The 19,679-nt window shown below is 48.4% G+C and overlaps 5 protein-coding genes across 5 annotated transcripts; 2 read left to right on the top strand and 3 right to left on the bottom strand.

Annotated features, from left to right (window-relative positions):
• Positions 1-751: 751 nt before the first annotated feature.
• Positions 752-3,599, bottom strand: FTJAE_8867 (uncharacterized protein; the record flags this gene model as incomplete). Its single annotated transcript, XM_037355728.1, has 3 exons — positions 752-2,515; positions 2,566-2,931; positions 2,976-3,599. The coding sequence occupies 3 exons, from the start codon at positions 3,597-3,599 to the stop codon at positions 752-754; spliced, it is 2,754 nt and encodes a 917-aa protein (XP_037204026.1).
• A 2,387-nt stretch (positions 3,600-5,986) lies between these two features.
• Positions 5,987-8,489, bottom strand: FTJAE_8866 (positive activator of transcription; the record flags this gene model as incomplete). Its single annotated transcript, XM_037355727.1, has 8 exons — positions 5,987-6,480; positions 6,531-6,714; positions 6,763-6,935; positions 6,988-7,258; positions 7,305-7,843; positions 7,895-7,973; positions 8,025-8,196; positions 8,422-8,489. 8 exons carry the CDS (start codon positions 8,487-8,489, stop codon positions 5,987-5,989), a joined length of 1,980 nt encoding a protein of 659 aa, XP_037204025.1.
• A 1,070-nt stretch (positions 8,490-9,559) lies between these two features.
• FTJAE_8865 (dynamin family) lies at positions 9,560-12,480 on the top strand (the record flags this gene model as incomplete). Its single annotated transcript, XM_037355726.1, has 3 exons — positions 9,560-9,746; positions 9,804-10,986; positions 11,049-12,480. 3 exons carry the CDS (start codon positions 9,560-9,562, stop codon positions 12,478-12,480), a joined length of 2,802 nt encoding a protein of 933 aa, XP_037204024.1.
• Positions 12,481-15,698: 3,218 nt separating this feature from the next.
• FTJAE_8864 (major facilitator superfamily transporter) lies at positions 15,699-17,584 on the top strand (the record flags this gene model as incomplete). The annotated part of the gene is made up of 5 exons (XM_037355725.1): positions 15,699-16,125; positions 16,177-16,323; positions 16,373-16,812; positions 16,873-17,261; positions 17,317-17,584. 5 exons carry the CDS (start codon positions 15,699-15,701, stop codon positions 17,582-17,584), a joined length of 1,671 nt encoding a protein of 556 aa, XP_037204023.1.
• A 591-nt stretch (positions 17,585-18,175) lies between these two features.
• FTJAE_8863 (uncharacterized protein) lies at positions 18,176-19,679 on the bottom strand (the record flags this gene model as incomplete). The annotated part of the gene is made up of 4 exons (XM_037355724.1): positions 18,176-18,330; positions 18,385-18,985; positions 19,041-19,265; positions 19,314-19,679. 4 exons carry the CDS (start codon positions 19,677-19,679, stop codon positions 18,176-18,178), a joined length of 1,347 nt encoding a protein of 448 aa, XP_037204022.1.

Raw genomic sequence — 19,679 nt, 5'->3', positions numbered from 1 at the left:
CCTTTAAGTAAGGAAGAATATCCTGTTAAGCTTTTCGTTCTTGTAACTTTGAAAATTTCTCATACAAATTTTCGTTCTCATAAGCCACGATATTGCTGTTTAGTAAGGTTTCCCGAAAGTTACTTGCCTATATATGAAAGCTAGTCTTGTGAAATGCACGCAGTTGAGTTTAAAGTGAACATAAAGTTATGGACTGACAGTTCCTCAAAGACCACAGTCACAGACATAATGTGACTTATAGTGCATAGTCATCGAAGTTTGATCGAAGTTGACTAACACCAGATGAAGAACATGCAATGGTATTGATTCCAAAATGTGCATATAACCTTCGTGGGTTTTGTATAGCTCTTGGGTTTTCAAAGACTACAAGGAACGTAGATAAAGTCTCATCACAAGATTATGCAAAATCAAAAAGGGTTGCTAGCCTTGGGCATGAAGTATTTTTCATCAGACTAACTCTAGCATGGTCTCATCAAGAAATTATCAAAAGAAACGAGTTAAAATTGGAAACAAACCTCGTGATTTGGAAGTTTCTTCTACCAGAGACGGACACAGGAGGAGCCATGATTCGTTGCAAGCCAAAAGTGGCAAAGTTCTATAGATATAGTTCTGCAATCAAAAGTTTATCTCGAGTAGCTGGTTGTCAAAGGAAGCATGGTTCATAGGCAAGTCATCGTGAAAGCCTGACAGAATATACTACATGGGATCAAAGGCTTAAATAAGTGTGAGTCACGTTATCTGCTCACTACGCTCACATGCCACCCCAACTACCGGCACCTGCACCCATTTGATCCATTGCAGGCCTACTCATGGTCCTTAAAGTCTCATCCCAGGTCCGCCAATCAATATCATCAACTTCGCCAGGGTCCATGTTTAGGTCGAGACCAGGATTGGGCCCGGTTCTGTTTTGGAAAAGCTCATCGATATCACCGAGAGCACCTGGATCATGAGTGTGCTGAAACATATCTGAACCTGGCCATGGTGATATGCGAGCACCTCCATGTGCTTGAGGGTCGTTGTCGTTTCTATTTGTAGATGCAGTCCCTGATATGGCTGGCGATGCAATGCTTGAAAGACTTCCAAGGCTACTATCTCCTGGTAACAGACCACCCATGCTCTGCGCTCCAGAATCAACCCCATCGTAGTATATAGCGATGCTTGGATTGCCAGAGTGAAGATTTTGCCAGGCAATGGGGTCTAAAACACTCATTTGACCGAGTGGTTGTTGGGCATGTTGCTGAGATTGCGAAAGGGACGCGGGTCGATCTGCACTGGGTAAAATGCTCTGGTACTCGGCATCATCGGAGAAGTCTCCCGGCCGAAATATCTTTCGCCATCGGGCTCGGAGTTCTGACATACGGGTCTGCATCCCGGGCGCAGGACCAATACGCTCCAGTACAGGTTTGATTCTCTCCTCACGATCGAGACGTTTCGCTGCCTCGGGATCAGCGCGTAACCGTACAAGCTCCGATTCACGATGTCGTTTAGCCTTTGTAAATAGCCTTTTAATAGGCATCCATGCAGCCGTATGATTTGTGTTGTTGCTGCCATCGATTGGGTGATCATAGTCGAGAATTTGGGCTGCTTCCCAGGCTCGCTCCGAGGTGACACCCCAAGGCCGTTTCGAGAGTTCCAGCAGCATGCATGCGATTGCGTGCCATTGACGGTGGGATTTGAACAGCCAACGCCATTGCCTGCAGCTGGGGTCAATATTGAGAATGTGGCTGTACTCAACGATCTCAATACAAGACTGCCATAACCGGCTTCGGATCTCGTATGATACCTGCGGACCCATCCCAGGGAAGAGCACGGGCTGATATACGATGAGGCCAACCTTTGCCATCATGATTCTAGAAATGAGAGAAGCAACCCAGAAGATAGGATCATCCTCCCTCATAAGATGTTTCAGGAACTTATCCTCCATGCGTTCGTAGACTTCAGCGAGCATGCGCTCGCGCTCTTCGAGACTCTTTTCGACCTCTTCAGGATCAACAGGACGCATTTGCGCTATGGCTGCGAATAAACCTCGAGATAGGGCGGTGATCTCATAACGCGAGAGGCAAATGGCGGAGTCAGTGCGGCCCTGACGAGGAGTTGGTGTCTCGGTGAACGATGGGTCGATATCGGTGTCGTTTATGTTTGATGGCAGTTGAGTGTCAAAGGTCTTGTCGCCTATGATCAGATCAGACCCCATTTCCTCAGCAGAACGGACGTCAAGAGACACAATGGCCCACCAAAGACGGCGACGCATCTCAACCTCAAATGGCGAGAGGCCAAGCTGCTGACCATCGCGGTAGAGACCAAGGGCTTGAGCCATTCGGACACAGAGACTTGTAAGGGTCCAAGCGAACTTGCTATCATCGTGACATTTAACTACGGTAAGATAGATAACAAATGCTTGCAGCATAGCCATGTTGGTGGTGTTGAGAAGATTAGACTTGGCTAGAGCTTGTTCAAGAGCGAAACGAAACTGAGAAATGAAGTGAGATTGAGACGCGCCGAGATTTGCTTCGACCTAGACTGTGTGAGACGGCGTCCATATCTTGTGAGTGAATGAGAGCTCACCTCTTGTGTCTCCATCGAGGTCACAGCTGAATAATAAATGGCAAACACAAGCGCTTCATCTCCAGGACGCAGATCATGCTCTCCGCGCCTCACTTGAGTCATAAGTCTGCTCATGGTGGGGATGTGCAACACCTTGACAAGAGGTTCAATGTTCTCGAGATAGATCTGCCAGAGGAAAGAGCCTTGCGCGGGCAACGGGTGAAGGCCTGTAAGATCAACATCGGCAGAGCTATAGCCGAAAAGGAAGCTGTGGTGATCATGCTCAATACCCAAGTTCTGTGGAGGGGACTGCTCGGGAGTCGTATCCTCTTCAAACTCGGCTTCTTCTTCGTTCATAGTCTCCATCTCGTTGCGGATTTCAGCGAGCTGTCCATGTCAGATGATGCTCAATATTGTCAAGGAGATCGTACCTCATCGTTGAGCTTCACGAAGAAGCCACTATTGACGTATCGCGGCGTGGAGTCTCCATCATGGAGTACTAAACGGCCAAGCTGTTTGTTGACCTTTGAGAAATCGGTGCTCTCAGACTCTCTCTTGACCTTCTCAGTGGCAGCTTGAACAACATCTTTTGCCCTCTTACTCTTTTCCGAAGCTAGTGGTGATTCTCCATTGAGCACTTCCATGTCATTCTCACTAGCTGTACCTTGACCACTCATCTCGTGAACAAGCCCCTCGAGCTTCCGCAATCGATTCAAGAGATCCGTCTCACGCTCACTCTGCCCAGTGACAGGGCCTGTAGGCGCAAGCCGCGTCTGACGTGGTGCGCGGCCCGGAGCAGGGTAGATGCAGTCGCATTGTGCCCGCCGACAGTTGCTGCAGGGCATCGTCTTGTCACATCGGACTCTTCGCCTCCGACAAGTAACGCAACTACGTGGATTTAGCAAAGGAGCGCCTGAAGTCATGAGGGCCACGGGTCGGTCGTGGGGAATTGTTGCGTGGCCTACTTGCCGCCCGGTAGTTGCGGGGTTAGCAGGCTGATGAAGGCTCCCAGGTGAGGCGCCAGAAGATGGCGCCTTGGGCGTGTTTGAAGCCATCGCCAATATTGGTTTTGGGTTCGCAATTATCTTCAGCCTTATGACAAATGGCTCAAGGCGGAGGCTCAATCGTTAAATACTGGATCATTTGATCTGCAGACACAAGGCCTGATTGAAAGACGAAACATCCTGGCCTCTGGTCAGCACTAACAACACTCTGTTGCAGCTTATTACAGGGCAGGGTCCGAGGCCCTACTCATCTAGGGGAGGAAAGAAAACACAGGACCTTAATCCTAGATGACAAAAAGACTTAGGTAATATAGCCCAAGATTATGATAGCTTTTGATGAGTTTATTTTGACACTATATCTTAAGGTTCGATATTTTCTTGCCCCCCGAGGCTCATCTCGCTCGCCACGCCGCTAAGCGCATCCTCCAAGGTGGATGGTGACATAAATAAGATAGGCTGTTGAGTGGGAATTACGATTTGTCTCGGCTCGCTGCGTGTGACTTGTGTCAGATCTGACATAGTGGCCCTAGCGTGAATCGATGTTAATTACTAATGGTAGATGCAATCGAAGAACCTGGCCGAGCTTATTAGCACTTCATACCTTTACCTTGCAGATACTGTTTCCTCATGATCCTGCAGAAGCTCGACTCTTCGGCGATAACTTGCTATGGCTGAACGCTTTGCCACTCGTTTTTCGACATGCCCATGCTTTCCTTTTCTCTTTCCTCGATGGAGTGGACTTTTAATGCAGGATGCAGATATCAGTGTCTTTTGAGTGGGACAAAGGAGGGAACTGCAATCTCCTCTCATTTCTTTGTGCCTACTCAAATGGAAGAAAGTTCCAGGGAGAACACGGTTCATTCAGAAGGCGACGTGATCAGACCGCTTCGTACGCTCTCTCCAGCTTCTTCTGTATCCAGCATTTGAAGCTCTTGAAGCTCTTGAGATGCGGCATACTTGCTGCATCTATCAAAGGCGAGAACCCAAAAGCGTGGCCATCAAAACACGCAAGATACGGGCCCAGGAACTCTATTCGACTTGGCAAACCCTCTTATGTGATTGGTAAGGAAGCGCAAGCCAACAAAAGCCCACCCTATCCGACCGGACACTCAAAAGAGGTCGGGTGTGACACTCCTGAACACTACAATGAACGGATTCTTGACGTGGTTACGAAAGAATCACAGCGACACACTACTTCGAAATTGCACTCTTCAATATTGGTTACTACGCATGCAAGAGCTATACTGCAAAAGAAGAGAAACGCAAGATGGAATGCATCCTAGTGAAAATTCACCTTGATGGGTCATACCCCTGAACCCAGAGTATTACTCAGAATATCATTTAAAGTGATGAAAGCTGCTGGCCTTATGCTGCTGACAGGCTTCTGTAGTCTAAGAGAAGGTTTTATTGTGTGAGATCAGTCAAGTATTTATATAACATTAGATATGTCTTGTGGGACTTTAAAAGGCGATGATCAAGCAAAGCAATAGCAAATGTCCATTCAGACAACTTTATGAGGACCAACCAGGAGTTCATATAAGTCAGTTTGGAAATATACAATACTATTGGGAATTGGGAAGTCTATTGCAGCGCAATGCTATCCATCTCCATGCTCGCGCCAGCAGGAAGTCTCGGGGATTCGCATGCACTTCTAGCAGGCTTGTGTGGAAAATACTCGGCATAGATCTCGTTCATGTCCTTCATGTCATCCAATTCTGAAAGTAAACTTACATTATCATCAGCAAAAGACTCGGAAATATCAAATGTGCAACACACCGTTACCCGAACAGCCTTATCAAGACTGGAGCCAGCTTCCTCCAGAACAGCCTTTGCGTTCTGACACATCTTATGCGTCTTCTCAGCAATGGTTCCTTCTATAAGCCTAGCCTGTGAGTCGGCGGGATCTGGCCTGACAGGAAGACCATGCCGTTGGCTTTGATAGCTTGGGTGTATGGCCCAATAGCTGGCGCTTCTGATCAACATTTGGTTCAAAGACAGAGTGAAAATAACACGAACGTGCGACTGCTTTGGAAGAGAATACGTGCTCCATATCTCCATAAGATCGAATCGAGGCTGAGAATGCGCGACTATGTCCGTAATTGATACTTCTTGGGTGCATGTTAATTTGGGGTATATGCGCTGCTGGCCGTAGGATGGATAGGACCGGAGCAATACAACGGGAAGTAAGCGCCATGATGTTGAGAAAGAAGAAGTTGAATTTTGTGCTTGCCCTTATAAGAAGTCATCTTTTAAATATTGCTCGAGAATAAGCCTCGGAATCCCGCTCCGCACTATACGTACTTATCTACGGAACAGGATTCCGGTGTAAGTCGGAGCTAATATGACGACTATCACAAGCTGTCAAACATTTCTGATGATGTAGTTGTATCGAGTTATTTCGAAAGCATGCATGACTACTATAGTATTGAGCATTTAGTTCAGATGTTTGTCGACATGTCGTCCATATCCCACATCCACGCATTATCAAGCATATCAGTGTCTGATATCTCGAAACCTTCTACATTTAAATCGTCAATCACTGAAAGGATTGTGTTGGGGTGTGCGGGATCTCCAACTCCATTTCCATCTCGTATATTTGACCACAATGGGTCAGGCGATATACCTAACTGCCCTGGGTGGGTTATAGCATATTCGTCCAGGCCAGGAACAAGGTTCATATTGAACATGTTCCCAGTGTCCTGATGCTGGCGACTATTGCTCCCTCGTAATTTAGTATGTAGCTCTAGAATTTGCACGAGATCGGATCTATAGGCTTGCGCTGGAGCTACACGCCGTGATACAAACTCGCCAAGGAGGTTCATAACCTGGGGCAAGTCCCAAAGCAGCTCATTTGCTGGCCGGATGATATCTATTAGAATCAAGGCGAAGGCCGCTGAAAAGAGTGCATCGATATCATATGGCAAGAAGATATCTAGACTCAAGTCAATAATATACAGTCACAGAAGGTGCTGTCGAACTCACCACACATCATCTGTTGCTTCAGAATTGACATGATCTTGAGGATTTGGACAGCAGACTCGATGCACATCTTCAGCATCGACTCAAATAGCGACGAAGAGTGGCGAGCATCGGGCATCGCAGCATTTGATGTCAGAAGAGGCTTGAGAAGTGAGAAAAGAACAGGCCTAACAGTCAAAATCACACACTGGAACCTAATTAGTTCGGATTCGAATAGTCTTAATGGGGAACATACCTGGTGGAGCAGAAGATGGAGTGTGGCAGACTCGCGAGAAATTGGTTGGCTTGGTTGATGCACATCTAGCGGCAGATGTTGACGTTGGATAACGTAGGTTTCTGCAATACGAGAAAGAATTGACCTCACTTCAAGAAGGAAATTCCGCTGTTGATCGTGTACTCCATATATGGCTGTGATCCCTAGATGAGCTAACATTCACACAGTATAGGTCATGAAGCTCACCATCAAGGATCTTGCCGAGGTGAGAAGAAAGGATCGCATGGATAGCGAATGCATTTTGCGACTCATGTCCCGGCTTTATTTCTGGGAAAGGAATTGAGATGTCGTCGTCTCTCATGACAGATGGACTGCCTAGCATGGCCGCGCACTTCCTGTCGATGCAGTAGACTGTCCACCAGAGACGTCTTTGGTACTCGAAGTTTGAGGATCTCAAAGCTTCTGGAAACCTTTTGTTCAGCACTTTGGTGACAGAAATTCGCAGGGCTTGGCCAATCTAAGGACCAGTTAGTTGGAGGAACACTGAAGCTGCACAAACTAACCGTGACATAGGCCTCCTGTAGGAGATCGGTCGCATGCATGAACAAAGCAGCCAAACATAGAACCTCAATTGACAACAAAGGATCCTCGTACAGCCTTCTGATATCCGGAATAGCTTCAATGGCAAGTGTGAAGTAGTTCATTCCGGAGGGGCCCATCTCGGAGTGTTCTCTGGACTGTATCGACTTGCCGAAGGCCAGTATAAGTAGCATCTGAATGTGCCATAGGCTTGCACCACTCTCCGAATCTTTGTCACGGTCATCATAAAACCTCCTCAGTCTTTGAAGAAAGACATCTGCATCAAATACGGAGTAGAGAGAACCGATGTGCACAATCACCGTGTTGGTCAAGTATTCAGCATAAGAGAGCTTCGGGAAGGCGATGCTTGACAGATCGAGAGCTATGGGCGGCAGTGTTCGGGTATAAGATATGTCCTGTCGTTCCATAGATACGCTCCCAGGATCTGCGATTGGGGACGACTGTTGAAGAAGGTTGCGGACATTGCGACTGAAGCTGAGAGTTGAGCTGTGCCCAAGGTAGGCTAATACGGTAAGCAAGTCAATTACTTTAAGGTAGGGAATGGCGGACTCACCAGCGTGCCCATAGCGATGGACCTTGATCTGTGGCTCGAAAGTGACAAGAGTATTTGTTAGGGAACTGGACTCCGATCTCTTTTCAGAACTTAGTCAAGAGACAGGAAACATTCACAGTGTGATACATACCAACGACGTCCTATTTTCGCCTAAGGGGCTTTGTGGAGGATTTCTCGATGAATTTAGTGCATTAAGCTGCACTGATTCAGATGAGAGAGCTTCGGTATTCGAGTCTAGACCTTGGACGGAGCGTGATTGAGCCTCAAGTGACTCGATACGGGCGTGTAATTGGTCGAGGTAACTAAGTCCATCAGTCTGAGCAAGGTTCATCTGCCTGGACCGCTCACATACTCTACAGATACTGCTAATTTCTTTTCTTTCTCTTCAAAGACGCAGGTTTCCTTACGTCTAATGCATCTTTCACAAGGATGGAGGCCTGAACAGCGAGTCTTGCTGTTGCGGCAGGCGATACAGCTACTCAGCGTCAATTAAATTGACAAGTGTATGGGACAAGCTATGAACTGACGCATTGGATATCTTTTCGCGCTTGCGAGCTCGGGCTCGAGTCGCTCGTACATTGATCTCATTGTCCATTTGTTCGAGTTTTGAACAATAGAAGTCATTTGCATGGATGTCGGAGTGAAGTTCCGGGGGACGGGAATAAGAAGGATGGTTGAATATGGGGACGGGACGTTGTGTGGCAGACCCACTACCCGCTTCTAGGGAACTGTTTATTCACTGGACCATTGGAGGCTCTCTAAGGTACCTAGGCTCTATCGCTTCAAGGCATCTTACGTAGCAAGACAATGGAAAGTCAATAAGCAAACCGCCGGAAGACAATAAAATCGTTTGATTGGAGCGCACTAACCACGATATGTCCAAGTGCGGAGAAGGCTTTATTGGACTGCCGCTCAGGGGGGAACACTGACGCGGTAACGCGTTATCTATGGGTTATCGCCTGCAGCCCTGTCCCAGCCTCCTTTTTTATCTGCTGTTCCTGGCTGCAACTCATCCACTCTATGCAGCAATAAATGCTGTTAAGACAGCGGACGATAATCGCAACACCAGCTTCTCAATAGAGACTAACTGGTACAAAAGATGTCAGAAACTTGCACTCAGCTCTGCTCAATAACTGTGGGGGATTTTTTTTGCTACCCTAGGAAACGTTACGCTCTTTCAATTACTCTCAGAACCGTCACGCTCTATCGTGAATTATCGGGGCAGCGTGTTGCCCCAGAGCAACCGTAGTGCCACTAGAAAGAAGCAAGCATTAGAGCCCAGGCTGCCAACCGCCAATCTGTGACCTACGTCTCATGAAACTTCAGCTCAACATCTCCTATTCTGTACTCCGTACGGAGTATACACGTCTAATACCATACTTCATTTTTCAGTGAATTTCACTCAAATCTTTCTTGTTCAATTCTCTTTCACTTATAACTGCTTTTCGATACCCCCGTTTTTTCTTACCAGCCAGTTTTGCGTGCTCACGGGCCAACCAGGCTCCAGCTTTGCTGTCTACTCTGTGAAGCAGAAAAACAATAGGCCAATTTCATGAGCTCTAAGGCATCACTCATTCAATTTGTTTGCGGGACCTTGCCAGTGCCGCTGCCACTGCAGTAATAATAATGTCTTCGCGCGCCAGCCACAGTCTCTCATCCACAAGAATGTCACACTCATCAAGACGCCGCGGGCCTCGTGTCAAACCAGACCCTGAGGATAATACTTCTATGCCAGATTCTGGGACTGTCAACTTCAACATTCGCACTGCTCCTCCTGCTCCCTCTAGTTACGGTGGCAGTACCAGCTATATTCCGCCCGATCAGGCCTTCTATCATCATAGATCGGATGCCCGTGAGTGCCCTCTTTCATCTTCTCTCTCAAACGCATACACTGACAAAATTTCCTAAGCAACACCAAGTGAACGCATCACTGAACCCGAGCCTCTTCTAAGGGAACTCAGGATGCGTCCCAACGCAGCCGCTGAGAGCCCAACTAATGTCCCCACGGATGGGAGCTTCTTTCAAACCTCCTTCCAGGACATCGGAAAGAAGCTCAAGGCGTGCAACGACACCCTTGGTGAGCTCCAGCAGCTCGGTGTTGACCACGATGTCCCGCTTCCCGAGCTTGTGCTTGTTGGCGATCAGTCTGCAGGAAAATCTAGTTTGATGTCAGGTCTCGCAAATCTCGACCTACCTCGCAGTGAGGGCACATGTACACGATGCCCGCTCCATATCAGGGTATCACGAAGTCATGATTCCTCTTGCCGTGTATCGCTACGCAAAGCATACTCCTATCAGCCTCCGCCTAGTGGCCGCATTTCAGAAGGGGATGTCACTGACAGAGACCCTTTCTTCCCCTGGCGCAAACTACCATCCAGTGCGACTCATGAGTTCAAGACCATGATCGAGCACAGTGAGATTGAAGATGTTTTGAGATGGGCCCAAATCGCTATTCTCAATGATGACAAGAGTCACGAGCTATTTATCCCTGGCTCGGGTGCCCTGGCTGTCAACATCCCCATCGACAGAGCCGCTGAAGCAGTGGCCGCAAAGTTTTCACCGAATATTGTTGCACTCGAGATCAAAGGCCCGAACCTTCCCGACCTTTCTTTCTACGATATGCCTGGCATTTTCCAGAACCCTGCCGACGCAAGCGACGACTATCTTGTTAGCGTCGTAAGGAATCTATCGAAAGAGTATATCCAGCACCCGTCTGCTATTATCATGTGTTCTATGCCAATGAACAGCGATGCGGAGAATTCGTCAACTTTTGGTCTTATACGTAGACTAGGCGCTCTTAACAGGACAATCGGCGTTTTGACCAAGGCTGATCTGATACCAGAGAATGGCAATCATGAGCAATGGCTTTCTATCATGAGAGGGCAAGCTCATATTGCTGGTCTGGGATATTTCATCACTTCGCGGCCTCAGGGCAAAGACCTTGATGAGCTTAAGAAATGGGAAGAACTAGTTTTCGTGGATCATTCTCTCGAACGATGGCCTGCAACGTTTTATGAATTTTCAGAGCGATGCGGTGTGGAAAAGTTGAAGGATTTCCTGTCAGAAAAGCTTGGGCAAGAATTTGCGAAAAGGTAACCAAAGGAGTTGCTATCCCACACGATATTAGGAACAAGGCTAACATTTTTTTAACCAGTCTACCCCATATCAAGCAGAAGCTAAGACAGCGCCTCAATGACATCGTTGAGCAACTCGAAAGGCTACCAGAACTACCTGACAATGTTGAACTAGAGGTTCAGACCAGTGTTATGGAGTTTGGTGAATTGACCCGAACACAACTCAAGCCTTCCGAGTTCTCAAAGCATTTTGTTCCGCTTCCGGATAACTTTCGCGACTGTCTGCTAGACATGAAGCCCAAGTTTACCCTCAGAGATAGCAGTGACATTCCTGTTGTTGATATCTCTGACGATGAGTCAGATGCAGGTTCCGTGGCGCCAGCCGTCAACCCACATACGCCTAGTAAACGACGGGCGATGGCGCCCCCTATTACCCCTTCTAAACGAGTTCGCATGGAGCAAACCCCGGCAGGGACTCCCTCTCGATCGCTGCAGCCTGAAGATAGTAGGGCTAGCGTGGCCGGCTCCCCTGCTCCCCGTCGGCAACTCTTCCCAGCCCCATTCACTCCCTTTAGTGGAGTTGGGCGAGGCTTCAGGACTCTTCGACAAGTTCGTGATGAGATCAAGTCTAAGACCAGAGCTGGGGTGCCTGACATCATCACTGAAGAAGTCTATAACGACATGTGCCGAGAAGCCATTGAACCATGGTCAGGGCCCATGAAAGCATTTCTCGATCATGTTATGAGCCTGCTGGAGGATATGCTTGATCAGGCACTGGCCAAGTCGTTTGCAAGTCTCAATAAACGGTTGATTTTCCGGGAGTGCAGGAAAATTTTGACAGACTATCTCAGCGACCGTCGACGAGAAACAGCTGGAGCGCTTGACCTCGTGTACCGTCTCGAAACATACGGCCTGTTCACTGTCAACCAGGAGGCCTTCCGCAGATATCAAAAGGATGAACAGATTCTCTTAACGCGTTATCGCCACCAAATGCGTATGCAGGCTGCAGGGTATGGAGATGGTCGTGCTCCTGTTCCATGGGAAAGTCTTACAGAGGAGAAGCGTGTTCTCGACGAAAAGCGACGTGAAAACGAGTTGACAAAACTCGGACCGGACTCCTTCGAGCGGGAGCTGGAAGTGGTAGCTTATGTTAGAGGCTACTACCGCCTTGCAGCGCTGAGGTTCGCGGATGCCGTGGCGCTGCATATTACAAACGGCATGATACCGCATATCCAACGAAATTTGCCCTTCCATCTCGACCGAAAGCTAGGCATTGCTGGAGCCGATGCCAAGAGTGTTTACGAGAGACTCATGGAGGAGGATTCCGACACCGCAGCCAGGCGGGGAACACTCAGGGGAGAACGCGAGAAGTTTGTGCGGGCTCTTGACAGCATCGAAGAGCTGGAGCGTGGAGCTGGCAGTAGCACCCTTTCAGAGGAAGAAAATGACGACGACGACGACATGGACGATGTCCCCCTCATGAGTGGTGCACTTCCCGCCGAGGAGATTTGAATTGTTTTGCCATCACATAAGCTGTTTTGACACCGATGTGGTAGGCTTGTCACATTTACTACAGTTGATCATCAGCAGCTGTTGGAGAAAGGTTTGTATTGAGAAGGTTTATTGGCGTGTAACTGGACTGCTGTTTATTCCCTTTGTTACAATGTTTGCTAGGGCAAGGAAAAGTATTGATCACGAGTCGACAGAAACTCAAAGACATGTGTGGGGAAGCTGCTTAGGTCCTTACGTGTGCGGGTAATGGAAATGGTCTGTCAATCAACCACGTCGGTAAGGGAGGCCTCGGGTGAAACCCTGTAGTTCTAGCTCATCTGGTCATTTGTTGTGTATATCATCAAAAGAGTCACATAGTAGCAAATGACAATTGCATTCAGAGGTGGAGTACAAGACTGTCCCGTTGCCGAGTCTAGAGGATCAAGCTGCATCACACGGCAAAATTAAGGTGACTTGGAGATCTAGAACCTCAACCCGAGATATGGAGTCGAAAGCAATCTATCAATATCCGGGAAGTGACAGGTGCAGGCTAAATTCATATGTACGGCTCAATAGAAATGGGAATGAAAATAGGAATACCGTTGGTACTCTCGCTACCTTAGGTAGCAAGGCGATTCCATTGTAGCCTGTAGGTACGGAGTAGCCCTGTGAAGCTAACATGAAAGTGGCCAGCCACAGCCGTTGAACCGACTACGTCCCAGTAATTAACGATGATTGGATGGTGTTGTCCAACAGAGAAGGTTCGGGGCACCCAAGCTAACGCAGGTGCCACTTATTAACCTCGTGGCAAGAACGCGGGGACTACAGGAAGGAGGGGATCATTCAATCCTTCATTGATGGGACCTCAGGAAAGAACCTTACCTGAGGGTCGGGTCTTCCCCAAAATGTTGGAGTGTGACCTCGAGATCTTTTCAGCTCGCCTTCTCCATTTTAGCCTGTTTCATTGTAAACTCGGATTCTTCAAACCTCTTACCAACAAATTCTTCGGCTCTAACCTCCACTCCGGTTATTTCGCATTGCATCTCGAAGATGGTGTGCCTTCATTTCACGAGTTTAGATTAAGGTTACAACGGTGTGCCTCCTTAAACGAGCAACTAAGATACGATACTTTGTGCGGCGCCGATGGAGGCCATCCTGTCAGCAAATAATCGCCGAATATGACCCTCCTTCATGGTCCTTATCGGCAGCTCTCCCGCGTCTCCGTACACCATCCCAACCGTGTCAAGGGTCAATTTTCGTGTTGCACGATCCTGCTACCTAGTCCACAATTGCACCAACAATGCAGACAGACCTCAGCCGACAAACAATATCATGCTCTCTCAATTAACCGGCGATTGACAATGCATCTGGCGCTGGTCTGATGATACACTTTAAGCTTGATTCATTCTTGGCCCGTATGCCGATAACCGAAAACCACCTCGCTCCTCGGCGTGCTGATCGACGGGTCTGCCAAGTGAGGGCACGTTCGGCCCCATTGAAGAACATTACCGAGACCTAATTCACTCAATTCTTCTGGGCATCCAGGGCATCTTCTCCAGATTTACCGAATATTCGGGTTCTCTGCATTCCAAGGCCCGGGAGCAACCGAAGATCGTGTAGTTTACTCAATATCATGTCCACTTTGATGGTCAGAACCGTGAAAGACAAGCGACAGACGCGTGATTCATTTTGCGGCCCTGATATCCGATAAGAGGCGTTTTTAGCCCCCTCGTGCGAAGCACAATCCTACCCAATCCTGCCTATAACCCGAACAAGCAGTTGTCGGGTGACCCTCATTGGCTAGACCCTGAAACCCTCTGGATGGTGACAAGTGTGAAGGATGAAACCAGCCTGGGAGTCACATCACGACCTTTGCTTTTTGCCTACTGGTAGGCTACATCAAGCCATTTCTCTACAATACAGATATTGTCTAGCAGGCAACGACTCCCGAGGTCAAACTTCGGTTCTTTGACCCCAGACCCGCTTACCCCGGTCCCCTTTCCCCAGTCTATAGCCCCGGACTCTGCACGCTCCTCCACGTTTTTTGGTCCTGGCGGAGAAGAGCAACAATAGGTGATGAATACCAAGTCTATTTTCCCGGTTGCAATATCGCCCCCAGGTTAGCCTGTGGGCTACAGGGATGAACAGCACTTACATGAACTTGACCAGCCGGTAAGGGTTACATCGATCAATCTAGACTTTTAACTCTAGTTGCCCAGAGTGGGATACATCAGGGGTATTAATCGACGAAAGGCATCAGCACCATATTATCGCAGAATCCCGATGCTTGTACGGAGTACGACTGCGTGATACAATTAGGTCGTTCAAAGAAGCAAAGGGTGAGGAACGTTTCAGGAGTGGTGGGTGTTTAGTTCCTCTATGTTAAACCCGTCATGCGGGTCCAATCTCGAGAAATACGACCATGTTTCAACCCCGCGGCCGTCGAAGCAGCGGCGTATGCTTGCTCTGCGGAAACAGCCCTGAAGAATTTGGGAAATGACCGAAAATTCGCTTGGGTTTCTTGTCCATCAGACCACTATCGCGCTTGTTGATCAAAACGGTCGAGAAGAGTGGCACGTACGGGATAATGGTCTCCTTGCGGCCCAGCACCATGGACTTCAGCCATAATTAAAGGTCGAGATTACTCGAACAAGCGCTCAATCGAGCCTGATTGGCTGCTTAGCCCTTCATCCAGCACTCCTCCCAGGTCAATCTGCTCCAGTTGAGTAGACTCCCCCGGCCCCCAGATGAGCTCGTCTCAGTGTTGATCTACCGAACGTACTCCGTACTCACTGGTGCATTTTTGTATTCCTAAGTTAAGCTCACCCCCAGACAGAGTAGCATTCAAGCGACTCAATACCTAAACGAGCTATCCAAGCCTCCATAGCCGTCTTTCCGTCCCGGGTGATCCCAAACACACCATCTCCGGCTCATAACTCCACCTCGCTGTGCCTGGTGCATGCTCCGGTCCCAATGCTCGAATTATTGTTCATGGGAACTTGACAACACTACCCCGGTCTCTGGAGCTCGAAGGTGACAATGCATGGGGTTGACATGACTGGGGTGGTTCGAGTCGTTGCTACTCAAGATGATATCTCTATAAGAAGCAGTGTAAACCCGGGGGACCCTGAACTTCTTTTACTCGGCCATCTCTCCTCACGAGAAGCATCACTACCCCATACATTGGGCCCGCTTAGAATCAACTCAGCACATCATTGATCAATCGTTTCAAGCTCACAATGGCTCTGCCAAGGTTCCTCCAGCCTATCGGCTCCAAGGTCCCAGCTCATAGCGATCGGGTACCTCTCGATATTGCCCAAGCTGAGGCTCCCAGGTTCGAGAAAGTCATCTGGTACAAGGAGCCTCACTTGCGTAAGCTTTACTTCCTCATTATCTTCCTGTTGATCGCCTCGGCTACCACTGGATACGATGGTATGATGGTCAACACCTCTCAACAAATGGACAAGTGGAAGGAGTATTTCCCCGAGGAGAAGAACGAAAGCAAGCTCGGAATCCTCATCAACATGTACAATATTGGTTCCATTGTCTCCTTCTTCATCGTCCCCTACCTTGCTGATAATTGGGGCCGAAAGCCCACTATCATGCTTGGCTGTGTTATCATGATCACTGGCTCTTTCGTCTCCGCATTCTGCAATGGCTACGGCAGTAAGTACCCTTCCGAATCATTCTTTCAAGTATCTTAATTAATTCCTTCAGTGTACATGGGCGGCCGATTTGTTCTTGGTTTCGGCAACTCTCTGGCGCAAATGTCCTCGCCCATGCTTCTCACCGAAATCTGCCATCCCCAGCACCGTGGTCCTCTTACAGCTGTCTACAACTGTCTCTGGAACTTGGGTTCCCTCAGTAAGTACCGAAACTCCCCATAAGTTGCATCCTCTCTGACCATCTTTAGTCGTTTCCGTTGTCGGTTGGGGCACTGCTTCCATCAACGGTCACTGGTCGTGGCGATCCATCACCTTCATTCAGGCTGTCCCTTCCATCATCCAGCTTTGTGGTATCTGGTGGGTTCCTGAGTCACCCCGTTTCCTCATCAACAAGGACAAGTCAGAGGAGGCTCTCCAGGTTCTTGCCAAGCACCATGCTGGTGGTGATGTGAATAACGCCACAGTTCAGTTCCAGTACCGTGAAATCAAGGAGACTATCCAGGCCGACAAGTCTGTCGCATCTACCCGATACATCGATTTCTTCAAGACAAGCGGTAACCGTTGGCGTCTTGCCATCATCATGTCCCTCGGTATCATTTCTCAGTACTCTGGTAACGCTCTCTTCTCCAACTACATGGATGTCATTTACGAGGGTGCTGGAATCAAGGAGCAGAACAAGAAGCTTGCTGTAAGTCTCATTCGTGGTAAGGGTCAAGTATTCGCCTTACTAACTCTCCTCTCCTTATAGCTCTCTGCAGGAAAGACCATTCTCGATCTGTCCATCTCCATTGGTGCTGCCTTCACTGTCGATAAGATCGGACGTCGTCCTCTTTTCCTTACTGCCATCTCCGGCATGGTCTTCGCTTTCATCCTCTGGACCCTCACGGGTGGCATTTACGAGAACTCCCAATATAAGACCGCTCCCACCGAAGAGCAGCCTGATGGTGGTGTCGCTTACTCCAACACTGGTGCTGGCTATGCCCAGATTGCTTTCGTTTGGCTCTTCGGTATCTTCTACGATATCGGCTTCTCCGGTCTGCTCGTTGCCTACGCTCTCGAGGTTCTTCCCTTTCACCTCCGTGCCAAGGGTATGATGATCATGAACATTACTGTTCAGGCCATCCTTGCCATTGGAAAGTATGTCATATCTCAACCCCCCAACGATGTAAACTCATTAACTAACAAACAACAGTCAAACCAACAAGCTTGCGTGGAACAACATGCCCAACCACTGGAACTTTATGCTTTTCTATACCCTCTGGGACTTTTGTGAACTCATCTTCGTCTGGTACTTCTACGTCGAGACCAAGGGACCCACCCTCGAGGAGATCGCCCGTATCTTTGACGGTGACGATGCTGTTGCTCACATCGATCTGGCCCAGGTCGAGAAGGAAACCAACCTCACTCGACACGAGTCCAACACTTTCGAGGACTACCCACCTCCCAAGTCGCTTGCTTGAAGCAATGCTAAGTAATTTCCCGTACGACTCTGGCTATGCTCATACAAAATAGTTGTACTGAGACGGCCTCTGCGACCTTTGACAGAAGTTTTTCCAGCAAGCGTGTTCTGATGTAATAGGATGGACGGTATCTTAACGAATTGAAAAGCAGAAAACGAACAAATTATACTTTCCGGTCGTTGTTGCTAGGTTCTTTAAACTTTATATCACTCTTCTTCTCAAATCTTGTGCCAAATTACTGCAAGTTCTGTGATCAGGTAGACTCCACGCAATCAGCCAGTGCTGTCGATAGAATAAGAAGGAAACACTATACAAATTGAATCTCAGAACTTCAATAGACCTTGTGAAAAAAGATTATGTATATTGTATTTCTGATCATGTACGTCAGTATCACGCTCTAATATACCCCAAACATATATATATATAAGTCTACATCCAATTTCTAGCAACTCCTGAACTCCATGGCTCGGCTCCAAGTGAATGTTTATTGGATGCATCAATGCATAAAGTCGCAGTCATTGAAACATACCAACAACGTCAATCACAAAATCAAGGGCAAACTGATCGATCGCTTCCATGCGGTTTTCATAACTAGTCGTCTCCGGGAGCCCACAGCATGGGTCCAGTACAGATGTTGTTACGTGCGAACGACCTATAGCGATCAATAATATCGGTTCGGTCCATGCCCACACGTTGGCTTCCGAAGCTGTAATGAGCGGCAACACCTCGTCCATCGGCAACGGCATCTGTAAAGTCTGTTAACAAAACCCTCGGCCGTACAATTCAGGTGTTTTACTTACGTCGTCCTAGCGCACGCGGCATGTTACATGAGAAGTGGTTCTCATCATCGGCCTCGATCGGCTTGGCTCGGTTGATGTCCCTTCCTAATAAGGCAACGAACTGGATGCCCATTCGCTCGTATTGAAAGTCCCACGTTTCGAACTTGTAGGCCGACAGCTTCTTCTTCCATAGGTTTTCGAAGAAGCTGAAGTGTTCTTGTGCGCCAATCGTCCACTGAGTCCAGCCGCGGCCCATTGGGTGATACTCTGTCGCTTCGATTGGAGTTGTGTCGAGAATGTGATCTTTACCGCCCTTGTCGAGAGGGAGCCAGCGATGAGTAGTGTCATTGTGCTCCCAGTTCTCGACAGAGAAACCCTCGGGGCCGTTCCATGGGGGTAGGTTGGAAGGGTTCCAGTCAAGTGGCTTTTGGTCAGATTGTTTCGAGGGCATGGCCTTTCCTTCGCTGTCGACCTCGGGAAGATAGGGCCTGATGGCACCCAAGTTCCAATGAACCCAGCTGAGAAGGGGTTGGTTGACGACATTGGCTGAGACGACGTAGTACTCGGGATGGTCGAGTCTCTTTTTGACAATCGATGGAATAACAGTATCCTCCATGAAAACCTACACATTATTAGTACCGGTTTCACGGGAATCAACTACCAGTGGTGAGACTTACGATATCGTCGTCAATCTTGACATACATGACATGATCCTCAACCCTGTCGTAGGAGTTCCCAAAGCCATTTGAAAAGTTATCATCGTCTGACATCTCAACGGACCACTTCTCGTACGAACTCTCGCTTTTCAAGAGTTTCTTCAAGAGTTCAAGGTCGTGGGGGTCTTTGGTTCGTTCCACAAAGATGACACCATCAAGTAGGCCGCCATTCTTAGCAAGATTGCGCTGTTGATGTTAGTCCGATGTTACCAAGTTGGCGTGGACAAATTGTACCTTGAGATAGCAATCAAGAATTGACACCGACTGCCGTCTTCCATAAAATACAAGACCCATAATCTTATCAACGCCTTTGGGCTTCGACCAATGTACCAGATCTTGTACACTTTCCCCGTTTGATGACCAGAAACGATCGAGGGTTCCGTTTATGCCGGCAATTGTTGGTGCTTTGGAATCGAGGGTTGTAGGTGGTCGTTGCTCCATGACAGGGAGTTTGACGGCGACTAAATCCCTCTGTCTCCATACCAGGGTCGACATCATCAACATTAGTAGGATGGCACATAAACCGACGTGACCTCGTGTACAGTTCAGCGCCCGGGTAGCAGCCCTGGAGTATGAACTCGGCAAGTCTGATGCCTTCAT

Source organism: Fusarium tjaetaba, assembly GCF_013396195.1.
Source record: "Fusarium tjaetaba strain NRRL 66243 chromosome Unknown NRRL66243_c0000197, whole genome shotgun sequence".
Classification (NCBI taxonomy): Eukaryota; Fungi; Ascomycota; class Sordariomycetes; order Hypocreales; family Nectriaceae; genus Fusarium; species Fusarium tjaetaba.
This window is presented reverse-complemented; position numbering and strand designations above follow the sequence as displayed.